Genomic DNA, 18,453 nt, shown 5'->3' with positions numbered 1-18,453 from the left:
CCTTTTAAAGTGGGGGGGAGGACATTGACATTGGAACTCTGGTGGACATTGAAGGGGCAACTCAAGGAAAGACCTCCTAGCTTAAGCTAAGTTGGAGATAACATACTAAATTAGTCCCAACAAAACATGCAGTTTGCTCCAAACCAAGACAAACAAGACCATCGATGACTATTTACTTGTACGAAACCATGACCTACTTTATGGGAGTATTCATTGAGGACAGATTTACATTTACACGTAACACCAGGCATGTTTGGCACCTCCCAACAATGACCATACCCAGAAAACACCTAAAACTAATGCTATCAAAATTCCAGAGTACCGTCATAGGAAGCCAAAAATATACCTATACGTTGTCAGATCGTGTTGCAATGTTAAAGGTATTTTTAGCTACATAATCCCGCCAAATATTAAGCACAATGCAGTCAATCATCTAGTGTGCTCACGCAATACCGCTATACAGTGCATTACAGTCACACAACCCTCCAACAATAGACCAAACAGTGTCCATATAATACCGCCAACACAGCAACACAGTGTGATACGAAGCCTGCAATTCTGAATATGCAGAATGACTAGCGATAACCGCACAACCTCATACCAACACATAGGTTCATGTTTAATAAAGCTACGATGCCTGGGGCGGAGGTGGAGGAGACGTCTCTTCTTGACAGGAGAACCTTAAACTGCATGACAGCCGGCTCAACTACAATGTCAAACCTTTTCGCAGGCAATCGTGGCCAAGTAGAGGCGAGTGGTAGAGCGCTATATGGTGGATATGACCAGGGTACACAGAGGTGAGCGGAAGTCACATGGACAGGAAGTCAACTGGTGTCTTGGCAACTTGGAGTCCCCAATAATCGAGACCATATTCATAGAGTCATACAATACCGAAACTATGCACAAAACTATACTAGAAAACATAGCGAGTGCTATATGGTGACAAACAATAGAAAGATCAGAGAAGCCCCTATCTTGTAAACAGATACATCAGATTTTGACTTGAGTCCTACTATGAAGAGATTCCACTCTATGACCACAGATGGTTCCTCATGACCTACTAGACGCCTCCCAATGATGAAAACTTCCTGCACCAGATATGAAGAGAAGCTCTGGAGTACGAAATTCTGCTATACAAAGTATCTCCCATATCTGCCCCCAAAATTGGAATTTTTAGAAGGTTTATTTCAACAGGAATAGGAGATTAAGATAAAAAAAGAGGTCCAATACTTGTTGCGTTGACATCTGTAAAATTGTCAGGGTCAATCTTGAATGTTTCTAAATTTGATGGCTTCCAGTCATGCTTTGTCCTGGTAATATATTTAGATGGGACGTGGACGGTGACAGTATTACTATCAGACTTGACCCACCATGACTGTACTGCTAAGGTCCCATCTAAGGATTGGACTTGGACCATTGTGACTCTACTGTTATGATCACATCTAAGGATTAGAGTTGGACCATGACTGTTCTCCTAAGGTCCCATCTAAGAATTAGACTTGGATCACAAATGTATTCCTGTGGCCCCCATGTAAGCATTAGACTTGGATAGGACCTCAGGAGAACGCTCATGGTCCAAGAATTAGACTTGGACCACCATGACTGTACTGATAAGGTCCCATCTAAGGATTAGACTTTGATCATGAATGTATTCTTATGGTCCCATGTAAGCATTAGACTTAGAAAATTAACCATTCTCCTAAGGTCCCATCTAAGAATTAGACTTGGACCACCATGAACATACTGCTAAGGTCTCATCTAAGGCTTAGACTTGGACCACCATGACTGTACTGCTAAGGTCTCATCTAAGAATTAGATTTGGACCACTATGACTCTACAAACTTTAGATGGGATCATAGCAGTAAAGTGCTACAGAATTCGGTGGTGCTATATAGACTAGTATTGCTCAGACTGATGGGTTCAAGTACGGTCAAGATCTAAGGATTAGACTTGGACCAGGAGGTTCTCCCATGATCACATTTGAGGTTTAGAAATTGGACCACAATGCTACTTTTATGGTCCTTTCAACGGATTAGGCTCTGACCAAAATAGTTCTGCTCTGAACTCCATCAGAGGATCAGACTTGGACCTGACCGTACTCCTCACGATTACTACTAGGGTCCCATCAACAGTTTAGACTTGGACCACCATAGTCCTGCTCTGGTCCCATCTGAGAATAAGACTTTGGCCATGACCGCGCTGACATGTTCTTGGAGTTGGACATGATTATTGACATGAAGAAGATCTGCAGCAGGTGTCTGAAGGCTCAGTCTCCATCACAAGGATAACTCTGCCGCAGGCATCTGTATTATCTCCGGTAACTTTCCAATTAGCAGAACATAATGTGAGGCCACCACGCTCCGTCTAGCAATGTCATGTTCTACAGAGATTCGCTTTCCAGTCTACTGGGTAATTAACAACTTTATAGATTGTTGGTTTCCAACCCAGAAAATCACCTGCACCTGCGGCAGCAATTATATTATTGATTATTATCTACAGAACAAAAGTTCTAATGTCACATGTAACTGATGATCTGGAGACCTCAGAGCGAGATCTGCTGTACCCTGGGAGTGCATCCAGGTCACAAACCACGTACGGGCAGTGGTCATCCAGACACGAGGGAAGACAATGGTTATCTACAGATAGGACACTGTGTACAATCTGCACAGCTCCTCCTGCTCTATAACATGCTGCCTGCAGATAGGACACTATGTACAATCTGCTCAGCTCTTCCTGCTCTATAACATGCTGCCTGCAGATAGGACACTATGTACAATCTGCTCAGTTCCTCCTGCTCTATAACATGTTACCTGCAGATAGGACACTATATAAGATCTACTCAGCTCCTCCTGCTCTATAACATGTTACCTGCAGATAGGACACTATGTACAAACTGCTCAGCTCCTCCTGCTCTATAACATGCTTCCTGCAGATAGGACACTATGTACAATCTGCTCAGCTCCTCCTGCTCTATAACATTCTGCCTTTAGATAGGACACTATGTACGGTCTGCTCAGCTCTTCCTGCTCTATAACATGTAACCTGCAGACAGGACACTATATACAATCTGCTCAGCTCTTCCTGCTCTATAACATGTTACCTGCAGACAGGACACTATGTACAATCTACTCAGCTCCTCCTGCTCTATAACATGTTACCTGCAGATAGGACACTATGTACAATCTGTGCAGCGACTCCTGCTCTATAACATGCTTCCTACTGATAGGGCACAACGTATAGACCTTCAGCTTACAGAAGGTGAAGATTGGTGTGAACAGTAGAGTGGATTTATCCAAAAACCCATCTTTATCTTTACTGTAGGAAACTAAAGGGGTTAACAGGACCTCCCTATCCATCTCATTTACAAGCAGCGAGTCGATGCAAATGATATTTATACGATTTCATCCCTGCGGGGATGCAGAACCCCCTCCAGCAGTGTATATCACGCGGCAGACTGTATACAGTGGGTACACAGCACTGGCAGAGTATAGGAGGGCACAGGGAAGCTGAAAACTTAGGCCTACATCTACATGCTCAAGCAAGGAGAAGCCATGGATCCAGGACCCTTGTGGGGCCTTCTGGCTCCGGAGTTGGGGAAGCGATGCATCTTATATGGGTTATCCGTTCAATGGAGCGTATAGATATATATCCCTTCATGATCTGAGGGTGGAGTATGGTCCCCACTGCAATAGTCTGTAGCTGCAGGAGCTCTCCCTCGAAGGTCCTCTGCCCCAGGCAAATCTCTTCTGCACGGAGGGGTAGAGCACCATACTTAAAACCCTTTGCTAATGCTGATCTATCCGTTCCGGCATGGAAAGGGTTACAGCCGCCTGCGGATATAACATCTCCATCCAGTCCCCCCCTTCCTTAGGGAGATGAAGCTGCAGACCCACGCATCATTCACCTCCTACCCGACAGTGACAGCGCGTTCCCACACAGACACGTATCCAAATCGCTCAACTGATGCGCTAATCGACTCGCTCTCATGTCTAATGTACAAGCCCTGCCCCCTGTGATGTCTAATGTACAAGTAGGAAGCCCCGCCCCCTGTGATGTCTAAGGGAGGTTACCGACAGCACCCAGATACCCTATCCAGGGGTCCACCGCTGCAGCATACCATCTACATGAGGTCTGTAAAGTAGCTCAATGCAGAGAGCACAGCAGTGTGAGGACAAGCCCACTATGCACTTGAAGGAGCCCCAATTTTGCAATATACATCAAAATTTCACAGTCCTGCTGTTACTAATATGGATAAATGTACGATTACATAGCTCTCCATGGATAATACCCAACACTGGCTGCAATTCAATGCAAAGGGCACAGAGCACAGCAGTGTGTGGACAAACTCAATGCACTTGAAGCCCCAATCTTGCAGTATTCGTCAATATTTTTACAGTCCTGCTTCTACTAATATGGATAAATGTATGATGCATGATTACATAGCTCTCAAAGGATAATACCCAACACTGTCTGCAATTCAATGCAAAGGGCACAGAGCACAGCAGTGTAAGAACAAGCCCCCCAGTGCACTTGAAGGCCCCATCCTCAAATACAAATCTATATTTTACAGTCCTGCTGCTACTAACCTATACATAGGTCTGATTACACATCTCTCCAGGGGCAATACATAACTATGCCTGCAGAGAGGACAGCAGGGTGAGGACCCCCCACTGTGCTTGTAAAAGGTACAATCCTGGAATATAAAATCCATATATCACAGTCCTGCTTTTACTACATACACAAAGATATAATTACACATCTCACCAAGGACCTAACCTAACAGTAGCTGCAGTTCAACGTAGAGCACAGCAGTGTGAGGATGCGCCCCTAATGCACTCAATAACTACAATCCTGGAATAAAAATCCATATTTCAGTCCTGCTGCTACGAACATCCAAAAAAGGTCCGATTACTCATCTCTCTAGTGCCTACACCCAACAGTTGTTGCAGTTCAATGTATAGAGCACAGAGCACAGCAGTGTGAGGACAGTGCACTCGAAGCTTCGATCCTGGATTAAAAATGCACTTATATTTTGGGGATTTTTATATATTTTTTTAATATATAAAAATTAAAAAATTGTATTTTTTTTAATATAGATCTCCTATGATTCTAATTTTTTGGAAGTTTCCTTGACAAGTGTTAATGCTGTGCACCCAATGGGCACTGCTATGGCCGAGAAGACAACCCCCTCCTGGTCACCTGCTTTGCGTGTGTGGGCAATGGAACTCGCAGGATCTACAATGTAATCTCTGCCCAAGGCCCAATATGACCCTGTGTGGAAAAATGGAGGGGGGGGGGTCGTCACAGCCCCCCATTATCAGTCCACTTGCTTCAGGATCATCTATAAAAATCTGCCTCTTTTCCAGAAACTTTATCACAGTGTCTGGCATTGCAATAGTCATATAAATAGTTCTGAACTGCAATACCAGAAGCAACCTGCAGAAAAGTGTGGCGCTGTTTTCCCCGAATAAACAAAAAATGCTAATTTTAACCATCGATGATCAGGAATTTCATTCTGTGACTGTAATCATATCAGGCCATCCCATATACCCAGTCCCCGGGCTCGGACCCCCGTACACTAGACGGCTGAATGGAGATCATGCGGCTCCCCGTCTGACGAGACAATGGTGGAGCGGTGATAACATCAGGCCGCTCTGTTCTCAGGGCTTACAGCCATTCTCCTCTATGGAGGGTCTAGACAAAGCCTGGTACAAGCCGATACCGAGTTATTTAGGGCACAGCCGGGAAGCTAATGCACCGGCCTTAGGAATACAATCCGAGACCTGGATTAGGAATGTACACGGACGCACAATGGAGTCCAAAGACACTACCAATACAGCGGGTGCACATACCAGGGCCTGCACATAGCTGCAGTACTTTAAAGGGGCCAAGTACTTCACAGCCAGTGCTACATACAATCCCTGGAGAGATGTGTAATCACACTGCTGTGCTCTGTGCTCTCTGCAGCCAGTGCTACATACAGTCCCTGGAGAGATGTGTAATCACACTGCTGTGTTCTGTGCTCTCTGCAGCCAGTGTTACGTATAGTCCCTGGAGAGATGTGTACTCACACTGCTGTGTTCTGTGCTCTCTGCAGCCAGTGCTACATACAGTCCCTGGAGAGATGTGTAATCACACTGCTGTGCTCTGTGCTCTCTGCAGCCAGTGCTACATACAGTCCCTGGAGAGATGTGTAATCACACTGCTGTGTTCTGTGCTCTCTGCAGCCAGTGTTATGTATAGTCCCTGGAGAGATGTGTAATCACACTGCGGTGTTCTGTGCTCTCTGCAACCAGTGTTACGTATAGTCCCTGGAGAGATGTGTAATCACACTGCTGTGTTCTGTGCTCTCTGCAGCCAGTGTTACATATAGTCCCTGGAGAGATGTGTAATCACACTGCTGTGCTCTGTGCTCTCTGCAGCCAGTGCTACATACAGTCCCTGGAGAGATGTGTAATCACACTGCTGTGTTCTGTGCTCTCTGCAGCCAGTGTTACGTATAGTCCCTGGAGAGATGTGTAATCACACTGCTGTGCTCTGTGCTCTCTGCAGCCAGTGCTACATACAGTCCCTGGAGAGACGTGTAATCACACTGCTGTGTTCTGTGCTCTCTGCAGCCAGTGCTACATACAGTCCCTGGAGAGATGTGTAATCACACTGCTGTGTTCTGTGCTCTCTGCAGCCAGTGTTACGTATAGTCCCTGGAGAGATGTGTAATCACACTGCTGTGCTCTGTGCTCTCTGCAGCCAGTGCTACATACAGTCCCTGGAGAGACGTGTAATCACACTGCTGTGTTCTGTGCTCTCTGCAGCCAGTGCTACATACAGTCCCTGGAGAGATGTGTAATCACACTGCTGTGTTCTGTGCTCTCTGCAGCCAGTGCTACATACAGTCCCTGGAGAGATGTGTAATCACACTGCTGTGTTCTGTGCTCTCTGCAGCCAGTGTTACGTATAGTCCCTGGAGAGATGTGTAATCACACTGCTGTGCTCTGTGCTCTCTGCAGCCAGTGCTACATACAGTCCCTGGAGAGACGTGTAATCACACTGCTGTGTTCTGTGCTCTCTGCAGCCAGTGCTACATACAGTCCCTGGAGAGATGTGTAATCACACTGCTGTGTTCTGTGCTCTCTGCAGCCAGTGTTACGTATAGTCCCTGGAGAGATGTGTAATCACACTGCTGTGTTCTGTGCTCTCTGCAGCCAGTAGTATACACTGTCCATGGAGAAATTGTTGTTCGTAGCAGCAGGACTGTTATGCATGGGTTTATATTCCAGGAGTATATGTTCTCTAAGTGCACCTGGGGCGAGTTCTCACACTGCTGTGTTCTGTGCTCTGTATGAAGTGTTAGGTAGCTGTCCTGTGTAGTAATGGCTTTGTGTATGGTTTTAGCAGCAGCAGGACTGTGCTATATGGATTTATTTTTCAGGACTGTAGCGTCTCCAAGTGCATGTCCTCACACTTCTGTGCTCTGTGGAGACAGTGTTAGGTAGAGATGTGTAACCAATAGTGTATGTTGCTTGCTGCAGCAGAACTTAAGCTTCTGGGTTTCTGTACTCACACTGCTGTGTTCTGAGCTCTCTGCACAACAGTAGTTCTCATAGGCATAAATGGCGTAGTATTAAACCAGAAACCTTTTACAAATTTTAGGACAGGAGGTGACGAAGAGCAGCTCACTGATATGGCTCAGAGCACAGCTGTGTGAGATGACACCCTCTAGACTGAAAGGCCCACTGCTGTGACAGTCTAACCCGGAGCCTTAGGCCTTTGTGAGCAAAATAAGGGAGAAAATAATTATCACTTGATAAAGAAACTTTTACCTTGAAAGTGACTGGGGCAGGATACACAACATTCCCCTCACACTGCTTTTCTCTGTGCACTGAACCATTCCGAAGCTTTTACCCTCTGCTTGGAGTAAAAGCAAAAGCGGGCTTCTGGTTGGATACTATAGCAGTCATGTACAGCAGAGACCCTGTGGAGCAGTTCAGCGCAGAGAGCTAAGTGCACAGCAGTGTGAGGACGTGCCACCAGGGCACCTGAATATAATACCATTTTTCATAGTCCTGCTGCTACCAACACACACACACAAGGTACGATTATACACCTCTCCAGCGACAACACTGGCTGCAGAGAGCACAGAGCCCAGCAGTGTGAGGACATTCCCCCAGAGCACCGGGATATAAATCTATTTGTAATTCCGGTTGCTACTAACATACATAAAGGTGTGATTACACATCTCTCCAGGGACAATACACAACAAATTTTGGATGATCAAAAACTGCTGATGGATAGAGAGACACTGAGCGCTCTAAAGAGACATCCTGGAAGGTTTTCTATGCTGAGCATTGTGTATGAAAGGTTACAGTAATAATCCCCAGAGCCAAGATAAACAGACGCGGCAAACAAAACCCATTATAGACCGAGCCGCAGCAGCCACTGCCCCCGACCGGAGGGGTTAATAGGCAATAAAAAAAAAGTACCCTTAAAGGGGTCCTCGGCTCTACTCATTAGTCTGATAGATCAGGGTCCTAGACCCTAAGGGAGGTCAGATAAAATGCAATGGTTTTGTAACTTATCTACAGCAACACATTGTGTGTGAACAGACTCCTAGCCAGGCCCCATGTGCGCTCACAGGCCCCGCGCCGCTGTGTGCGTCCCAGCTGACACGTGAGGAGGTGACACGTCAGGACTTCTCATAAAACTTTTCTATGTATTCAGTGTTCAGTTATTCCTCCTGGAAATGTGTGAATAGACGAACAACAGGGTGTCAACATTTCCCACAGCGAAGCAGGTGGGTGTGGCCACCTGTACAGAACCACAGGCCCCGCCCCCAGCGGGTAACGCCCACTCCGGAATTCATTCAGACATTTTCAGGAGGAATAGCAGAGGGAGGGTCTTCCTACAGCACAGACTATCCTGCTATGCAGGGCCACCATTAGGGGGGGGTTTAGTGTGACTGTATTTAGGGGGCCCAGAGGAGGAGAAAGGGCCCCAAATCACAAAAAATCAACCTCCCTTACCAGGTGCAGGGAACTCACTGTGCACACAGAGCCGGATGACCATTCTCTGCAGGGCCCACAAAATTTACCAGTCAGGGGCCCCAAACTTTCCAGTGGCGGTTCTGCTGCTATATGTACTTCAATTTAAACGGATGGATAAAAAAAAAATAATAATAATAATAAATAAAAAATATTTATATATTATTTTTTTTTTAATGCAGTTACATTGTAAATATTTTAACCCAACATAAATTTTAATGCTTTTTATATTATTGTAAATATTTTAATGTAGAACTTTTTTTTTTTAGATATTTTTCCTGATACTTCAACGTATTATTTTTACGCTTACAGAATTATCCACATTTCAATGTCATTTATCTTATTTTTAGACGATTCCATTATTTTTATTATTTTTGGCAACTGTAGAATTATTTGTAAATATTTGGATACAATGTATTTACATTGTTCCCTTTTGTATTATTTTCTCATGCATATTCTAATATGATGTACAATTTTTTTTTGTCATTTTTTTTTATCACCATTACATCTCTCACAATATTTTTTTCTAACATAATTTAACATCACGTAGTGTATATTATTTACATCATTGTTTATTGTTTTCATCTATTTGACGTTTCGGTTTGATCTTATTTGAGCCAATTTTTTTTTTAGATTTTACATATTTCTATATATTTTTTCCTTTTTTATTATTTTATCAAACATACCTCCGTATCATACATATATTTTATGGACATTTTTATTTAATACAATGTATATTTTTATTTTATCTTAGATTTTTTTTTCCGCATTTTTCCACATTTATCTTTTAACACGTTTTATGATACGTTTCCACACACACACAGATACTAAATCCACATCCTGCTCCATATTCTCAATTTACACAAGCACAAGACTGCGAGGAGCAACCAGCAAGAGGTTCTGCATCAGCTGTACCGTATGCCGCTGGGTAAACACTATGGTCAGGTCACCTATACAACCCCCCAGCTATTACAGGGTTAATCACCATTACAACCCCCATCCTCCTCAGCGCTGAAGCCTCAGCTGGGCCTATGTGCGGCAGCAACAGGTCCTCCTCCTCCTCCTCCGTCTCCCAGAGCGCCCCTGTAATTAGGCGCAGATCTCGCCATCACCTCCCGTGACAAGGGCTCACTGTATAATTGAAACTAAATTAATTTTCCACTTGTGCAGATTACTAACGAAACCGCCGGCATCAGACCGCACCGCACCGGCGCCCAATGCCCACCCATAAGACTGCGCATCGTCAACAATCACAGGAGACAAAACAATAAGAAATATCTGTCCTTTATGAGGAAGAGATCAGCGATGGAGAAGATGACAATTCACTGCTCAAATTAAACATTCAAATATTCCGGATTATTTAATATGTAAATTTGTTGCACAATAAAAAGGATTGGATGAGAGGGAGGGAGAGGTGCAGAATCCGAAGACATCCACAGGTATCAGCTGTAACTATACCTGCAGAACTACAACCCCCAGCATGCCCTTACAGACTGTAAATATCTATTAGTAACAATACTACAACTCCCAGCATGCCCTTACAGACTGTAGCTCTGCATTGGTAACGATACTACAACCCCCAGCATGCCCTTACAGTCTAACTCTCTATTGGTAACGATACTACAACCCCCAGCATGCCTTTACAGACTGTAGCTCTCCATTGGTAACGATACTACAACCCCCAGCATGCCTTTACAGACTGTAGCTCTCTATTGGTAACGATACTACAACCCCCAGCATGCCCTTACAGACTGTAGCTCTCTATTGGTAATGATACTACAACCCCCAGCACGCCCTTACAGACTGTAGCTCTCCATTGGTAACGATACTACAATGCCCAGAATGCCCTTACAGACTGTAGCTCTCCATTGGTAACGATACTACAACCCCCAGCATGCCTAAATAGCTCACTCCTGTACACTTGTTGCAGAATGACAACTCCCAGCATGGCCTAACAGCTGGCTTGTCTGCACTGGTTGCAAAACTACAACTCCCAGCATGCTACAACCTTGAAAGGCTGCAAAACTACCACTGAAACATGCCCAAACGACCTAGTTGCATTACTACTACTCCCAGCATGCTCCAAGAGCCTACGGCGTTCCAGTGCTTAAATACTACATCTCCCAGTATGCCATGACAACCTGCTGCTCTCCATCTATTGCATAACTACAACACCCAGCATGCCTTAGCATCCTATTTCCAGCAGTTACACTACAACTCCCAGCATGCCATTAGAGCCCGTGGCTCTCCAACGGTTGCATAACTACAATCACAGTGTGCCTCAAGTAGTAGTGTCGCAAACACCAAAACAGCCATATTTCCAAGATTACGGATGTGTATAATATCTAGATGACTCGAAGGGGTTAACGGTTAGCACCTGACTATAGTGGGCGCAGAACTACCACCACCATTATCACCATTGTTTACATTCAGCACCAGAACCCCGGACAGCACCATTTAGGGGGCACACATACACTCCATGCCAGGGAACCCCCTCCTCCCCGTTACTATTAAAGGGAACATTCCAGATAGTTTAGGTGACAATATAATAATTAATAGTAATTAAGTACCAATTATACTATAGGTCCATAAGGGTCTCTATTCTGTGGTGCACTGGTCCAACAGCTTCCAGGCGGTTCTGGAGAACCTGTGGATTGCTGCCTACCTTACAATTCTCTGTAGGAACCCTCAGGGGCAGGTCTATATAGTCACATGACTTCATAGCCCCGCCCCCGAGGAACTTTCTTATAGGATACAAATAATTTGCATAAATGACACTTTTAAGGTTTCCACTTACTCCCATTGGGGTGAAACAAAAAGTTACAAGCTCACCCAGCTATGAGGGATAATTAGAGGGGTCCTCCAGCCTGGGGGGTCCTATGTAATGACCATGTAATCAAATCCATACAGGTTCCCCACCATTTCCCGGTGCCCCGCCGCTCCTCACCTTGTAGACATTCTCGGTGAGCCGGTGCACCTCCTCCGAGCGGGACATCCTGGCTCCTGTCAGTGCCATACACCGAGGGAACCGCTCTAAGTGATAGGAACAATCCCGGTACCGTCGGCGGCAGCGGGAACAGCGTTATCCTCTGCGCTGTCACTTGTGTAGGCGCTTATATACCAGGAGGCGTGTCTGTGTCTACAAGAGCCACCCCATGGTCACGCCCACGCCCCGCCCCCAGCTTTCCGCCTCTTATGAAGGGTTCGGTTTCGACGTTTCTTAGCAACAGCCGCTGTGTCCAGACGCAAAGCGAGGCGGCGGCCAGTCACAGCAATGTCCAAATCACAGCATGCACATAATAATAAAACCGCACCATATACATTGGAAATGGTCACCCAGCTTTACCACACTCCTGATGGGAAAATATGTGCGTGTAGGTAGATAAAGAAGTTCAAAGTGCATGATGGCACTTCCTCTCAGGAGTTTGGGAAAGATGGGTGACACAACCCCTGAGGGTGTTATGTTCCAGTCACAAGTTGGTCTCACCTCATAAAATCACCTCAGACATGAAGCCAGAAAAGAACAATACCCCACGTAAACTAAACTCCCCTACTGGGGTGTATTCACACCTGCAGGGAGGCATGAGGTTTTTTTTATGGAGTTTTTGACACCAAAACCAGGAATAGGTTGACGTGTCTCCTGTTTTTTCAGTTTTACAATCGACACCTGACTCCACAAACCTTCAATCTTCAGGTGTGAACATACACTCTACACAGAAGGTCCTTATGGAGCAGAGGATTTGTGTCCCAAATCGCCTTTTATGATTTGGTGAAAGCAACAATGAACCATAAACTTATCGGGGCACATTTACTAAGGGTCCGCGGAACGCATTTCCGTCGGGTTTCCCAAATTTTTCCGTTTTGCGGCGCATTTAACTGGGGTTTTTGGAGCACTCGATCTGTTTTCACTAGACACAAATGAGGGGGCCGGCCGTCGGACGATCCCTAAACCCTAAAACAGGTCCAAAAGTCTTGGGGTTGAGGTGTTGGACGCGGAAAGAGAGAGTAAATGTAAGGCTACAATCACACACACATGTGCCTGCCGTACCATAGCACGGCGGGCACACATCGGCGCCCGGGAGAAGAGGAGGGGACGAGCAGCACCCCTCTCCATAGCGATACATGGCGCAAGCCGCCGCAATACTGGGAAAGATAGGATATGTCGTATCTTTTCCCTAGGTACGGAAAGGTACGGTGCCGCACGTGTGCGCCCATTGCGGCCTATCGGGGACATATATACAGCGGCCGTGTGAATGTAGCCCAACGATTGGCAGGGGTCAATAACAGTGGCGTAACTAGGAGAAGCTGGTCCCCATAGCAGACTTCTTCATGGGGACCCTTTACCCTTAAAAAAGCACGATAGACCAGGAAATAATTGGTCTGAGAGCAAAATTAAGGCACAGTCCATGAAAGATTTTGGCACACACTTCATTACTGTCGGCATTTTTCTGGCACACGACTGATTAATTCCGTCTACCCAGTAATCACTAACAGCCGTGCGCCACTTTAATACATCGGGCTGTGCTTTACAGGGACTGATCTCTGATGCCGACAGACGTGCTTGTGCCACAATTAGTAAGTCCCCCCCAGTATATATACACATACTGCATATACACATAGCATATACATACATACAATCTCCCTCTCTCCCTCATTCAACTATGAAATGCCCCTCAAGATCGGTCATCGCTAAATTCAGCACCTTTAAGCTTACATCACCTTTAAATCTGTGATTTACCCCTGGGTCTCATCTAATTTTTATTGTAACTATCCACAACTGTCCAGACTGAGGACATATATAAATTCAGGCTTTGTCCTGGGCTCTAGATTTCACTCTTGAGACATCTGTGTGTCAAAATCTGAGCACATAGGCTGCTGCCCAAGCAGCAGAGCCAACCTGGCTCCTATTTCTAACCTTCTGATCAATGGATCAAGGCGGAGGTATTCCTAAATTCCTACTCCACAACGGAATCATTCCGACAGCCATCCCATCCACTGCCTTGTGACTGCAGGGAGGACCCCTCTGTGACCACTGCTGATCAGAACTGTGCATATAGCTTTCCAAGTACAACATGCAAAGATCTTGAAAGGGCTGATGATCTAAAATGCTAAATCTAATTGAAAGTTACAAAACTTTTCAACACACAGTGATTTTTATTGGGGTGGTGGAGGGGATTCCTATCTTTAAAAACTGGAAGTCCCCTGACCTTCAGCTATAGCCCTGGACACCACTTAGAGAATGATGGAAACTTTCACCTACACTATGACAATTTCAAACAACAAAAAAGTTCAGGTCTCCCCACAAAGTCACACTGGAGCCAGTAGTGGCAGCTTGTATATATGACGGCACATTGTACACGTACGACACGGGCAGCGTGGCAGTGGAGCTTGGACAGAAGCCTGGGCTGGCTATCTGTATCATTAATATTGAAGCCAGTCACATATGGGCTTCTCCGAATTCTGAGTTTCAGACATTTGGTGAAAAAATATGTTTGTTCACTTCAACCCAATTATGGTCCGATGTGACGTATTCCCATGTTCTGATGGGCCGTATAGCAGTCCAGAGCGATGCTGTCGCTGAAGGCAACACATTGCCCAGTCCATTTGTCAGAGAACATTTAATAACGGCACGAGCAGTCGTCTACACTGATTGCCCAAAGATCTGAGCTGCAGCACAAAATGTTAAGTAGATCCTCCTATCTACAGTACTACGACTCCTATCCTGTATATATGGGACACAGCACAGTACTACTACTCCTATCCTGTATGTATGGGACACAGCACAGTACTACTACTCCTACCCTGTATATATGGGGCACAGCACAGTACTACTACTCCTATTCTGTATATATGGGACACAGCACAGTACTACTACTCCTATCCTGTATATATGGGACACAGCACAGTACTACTACTCCTATCCTGTATATATGTGCACAGCACAGTACTACTGATCCTATCCTGTATATATGAGCACAGCACAGTACTACTGATCCTATCCTGTATATATGAGCACAGCACAGTACTACTACTCCTATCCTGTATATATGAGCACTGCACAGTACTACTACTCCTATCCTGTATATATGGGCAAAGCACAGTACTACTACTCCTATCCTGTATATATAAGCAATGCACAGTACTACTACTCCTATCCTGTATATATGGGTACAGCACAGTATTAGTACTCCTATCCTGTATATATGGGACACAGCACAGTACTACTACTCCTATCCTGTATATATGGGACACAGCACAGTACTACTACTCCTATCCTGTATATATGTGCACAGCACAGTACTACTGATCCTATCCTGTATATATGAGCACAGCACAGTACTACTGATCCTATCCTGTATATATGAGCACAGCACAGTACTACTACTCCTATCCTGTATATATGAGCACTGCACAGTACTACTACTCCTATCCTGTATATATGGGCAAAGCACAGTACTACTACTCCTATCCTGTATATATCGGCAAAGCACAGTACTACTACTTCTATCCTGTATATATGGGCACAGCACAGTACTACTACTCCTATCCTGTATATATGGGCAGAGCACAGTACTACTACTCCTATCCTGTATATATGGGCACAGCACAGTACTACTACTCCTATCCTGTATATATGAGCACAGCACAGTATTACTACTCCTATCCTGTATATATGGGCACAGCACGGTACTACTACTCCTATCCTGTATATATGGGCACAGCACAGTACTACTACTCCTATTCTGTATATATGAGCACAGCACAGTATTACTACTCCTATCCTGCATATATGAGCACAGCACAGTACTACTACTCCTATCCTGTATATATGAGCACAGCACAGTACTACTACTCCTATCCTGTATATATGAGCACAGCACAGTATTACTACTCCTATCCTGTATATATGGGCACAGCACAGTACTACTACTCCTATCCTGTATATATGAGCACAGCACAGTACTACTACTCCTATCCTGTATATATGGGCAAAGCACAGTACTACTACTCCTATCCTGTATATATGGGTACAGCACAGTACTACTACTCCTATCCTGTATATATAGGTACAGCAAAGTACTACTACCCCTATCCTGTATAGATGGGCACAGCACAGCACTACTACTCCTATCCTGTATATATGGGCACAGCACAGTACTACTACTCCTATCCTTTATGTATGGACAGCACAGTACTACTACTCCTCTCCTGTAAATATGAGGCACTGCAAAGTACTACTACTCTTATCCTGTATATATGGGCACAGCACAGTACTACTACTCCTATCCTGTGTATATGGGCTCAGCACAGTACTACTACTCCTATCCTGTATATATGGGCACAGTACAGTACTACTCCTCCTATCCTGTATATATGGGCACAGCACAGTACTACTACTCCAATCCTGTATGTATGGACACAGCACTACTACTTCTATCACTGTATATATGGGCACAGCACAGTACTACTACTCCTATCCTGTATATATGGGCACAGCACTACTACTCCTATCCTGTGTATATGGGCACAGCACAGTACTACTACTCCTATCCTGTATATATGAGCACAACACAGTACTACTACTCCTATCCTGTATATATGAGCACAACACAGTACTACTACTCCTCTCCTGTAAATATGAGGCACAGCACAGTACTACTACTCCTATCCTGTATGTATGGACACAGCACTACTACTCCAATCACTGTATATATGGGCACAGCACAGTACTACTACTCCTATCCTGTATATATGGGACAGCACAGTACTACTACTCCTATCCTGTATGTATGGACACAGCACTACTACTCCTATCCTGTATATATGAGCACAGCACAACACTACTACTCCTATCCTGTATATATGCGCACAGCAAAGCACTACTACTCCTATCCTGTAATAACCCTTCTCTGCACTAACCTGCAGATGGGCTCCTCTGGTTTGGTTGGAATATTTGGGATACTGTACATTTGCCAATGCAATGTGACTTTGCCAGGAAACCCAATGCCCTGTTATCTGGGTGCCAGCGATGTCGGGCATGGGCTCCTCACACAGGGCCTAGATCCTCTTTCCTCTGTAATGTTACGTGTTGAGCAGTTTCTTCCAGGCAAGACCAAATTATTCCGATTGCTGGTGCTTAGAAGATATTAGCATTGATCAATTCCACCCACATTCATGTATCGGATCTGTCATCATCTCCGTGAGCTGCGCTGGGATTCTGCAGTGTAAACAGTGAAAAACATGGAGAGAAATGTTTAACTAGGACTGAATGATGGAAGTCAGATGACTAACCTCAGGTGTGCGGCCCAAAGACACCTCTGCCACTGCTATATACCTCAGGGTGCCACACAAAGACACCTCTGCCACTGCTATATACCTCAGGGTGCCACACAAAGACACCTCTGCCACTGCTATATACCTCAGGTGTGCCACAAAGACACTTCTGCCACTGCTATATACCTCAGCTGTGCGGCACAAAGACACCTCTGCCACTGCTATATACCTCAGGGTGCCACACAAAGACACCTCTGCCACTGCTATATACCTCAGGGTGCCACACAAAGACACCTCTGCCACTGCTATATACCTCAGGTGTGCCACAAAGACACCTCTGCCACTGCTATATACCTCACGGTCCCACACAAAGACACCTCTGCCACTGCTATATACCTCAGGGTGCGACACAAAGACACCTCTGCCACTGCTATATACCTCAGGTGTGCGGCACAAAGACACCTCTGCCACTGCTATATACCTCAGGGTGCGGCACAAAGACACCTCTGCCACTGCTATATACCTCAGGGTGCGACACAAAGACACCTCTGCCACTGCTATATACCTCAGGTGTGCGGCACAAAGACACCTCTGCCACTGCTATATACCTCAGGGTGCGGCACAAAGACACCTCTACCACTGCTATATACCTCAGGGTGCCACACGAAGACACCTCTGCCACTGCTATATACCTCAGGGTGCGGCACAAAGACACCTCTGCCACTGCTATATACCTCAGGGTGCGGCACAAAGACACCTCTGCCACTGCTATTTACCTCAGGGTGCCACACAAACACACCTCTGCCACTGCTATATACCTCAGGGTGCCACACAAAGACACCTCTGCCACTGCTATATACCTCAGCTGTGCGGCACAAAGACACCTCTGCCACTGCTATATACCTCAGGGTGCCACACAAAGACACCTCTGCCACTGCTATATACCTCAGGGTGCCACACAAAGACACCTCTGCCACTGCTATATACCTCAGCTGTGCGGCACAAAGACACCTCTGCCACTGCTATATACCTCAGGGTGCCACACAAAGATACCTCTGCCCCTGCTATATACCTCAGCTGTGCGGCACAAAGACACCTCTGCCACTGCTATATACCTCAGGGTGCGGCACAAAGACACCTC

At 45.5% G+C, this 18,453-nt stretch overlaps 1 protein-coding gene across 9 annotated transcripts in view; it reads right to left on the bottom strand.

The window, feature by feature from the left end:
* Positions 1 to 12,177, bottom strand: part of BAIAP2 (BAR/IMD domain containing adaptor protein 2) — an 87,220-nt gene extending 75,043 nt beyond the window's left edge. For 3 of the 9 annotated variants that reach the window (XR_011847852.1, XM_072112492.1, XM_072112494.1), the window contains exon 1: positions 11,986 to 12,173. Coding sequence is in view for 8 of the 9 variants with exons in the window: in XM_072112492.1 (XP_071968593.1) it covers positions 11,986 to 12,054 (69 nt within the window). In the remaining variant the exon portion in view is untranslated. Of the gene's footprint in view, positions 1 to 11,985 lie in introns of all 9 variants that reach the window. The other 6 variants (XM_072112488.1, XM_072112489.1, XM_072112491.1 and 3 more) reach the window with 4 other exon arrangements.
* Between the last annotated feature and the right edge of the window lie 6,276 nt (positions 12,178 to 18,453).

This window comes from Engystomops pustulosus, chromosome 6, assembly GCF_040894005.1.
Source record: "Engystomops pustulosus chromosome 6, aEngPut4.maternal, whole genome shotgun sequence".
Classification (NCBI taxonomy): Eukaryota; Metazoa; Chordata; class Amphibia; order Anura; family Leptodactylidae; genus Engystomops; species Engystomops pustulosus.
This window is presented reverse-complemented; position numbering and strand designations above follow the sequence as displayed.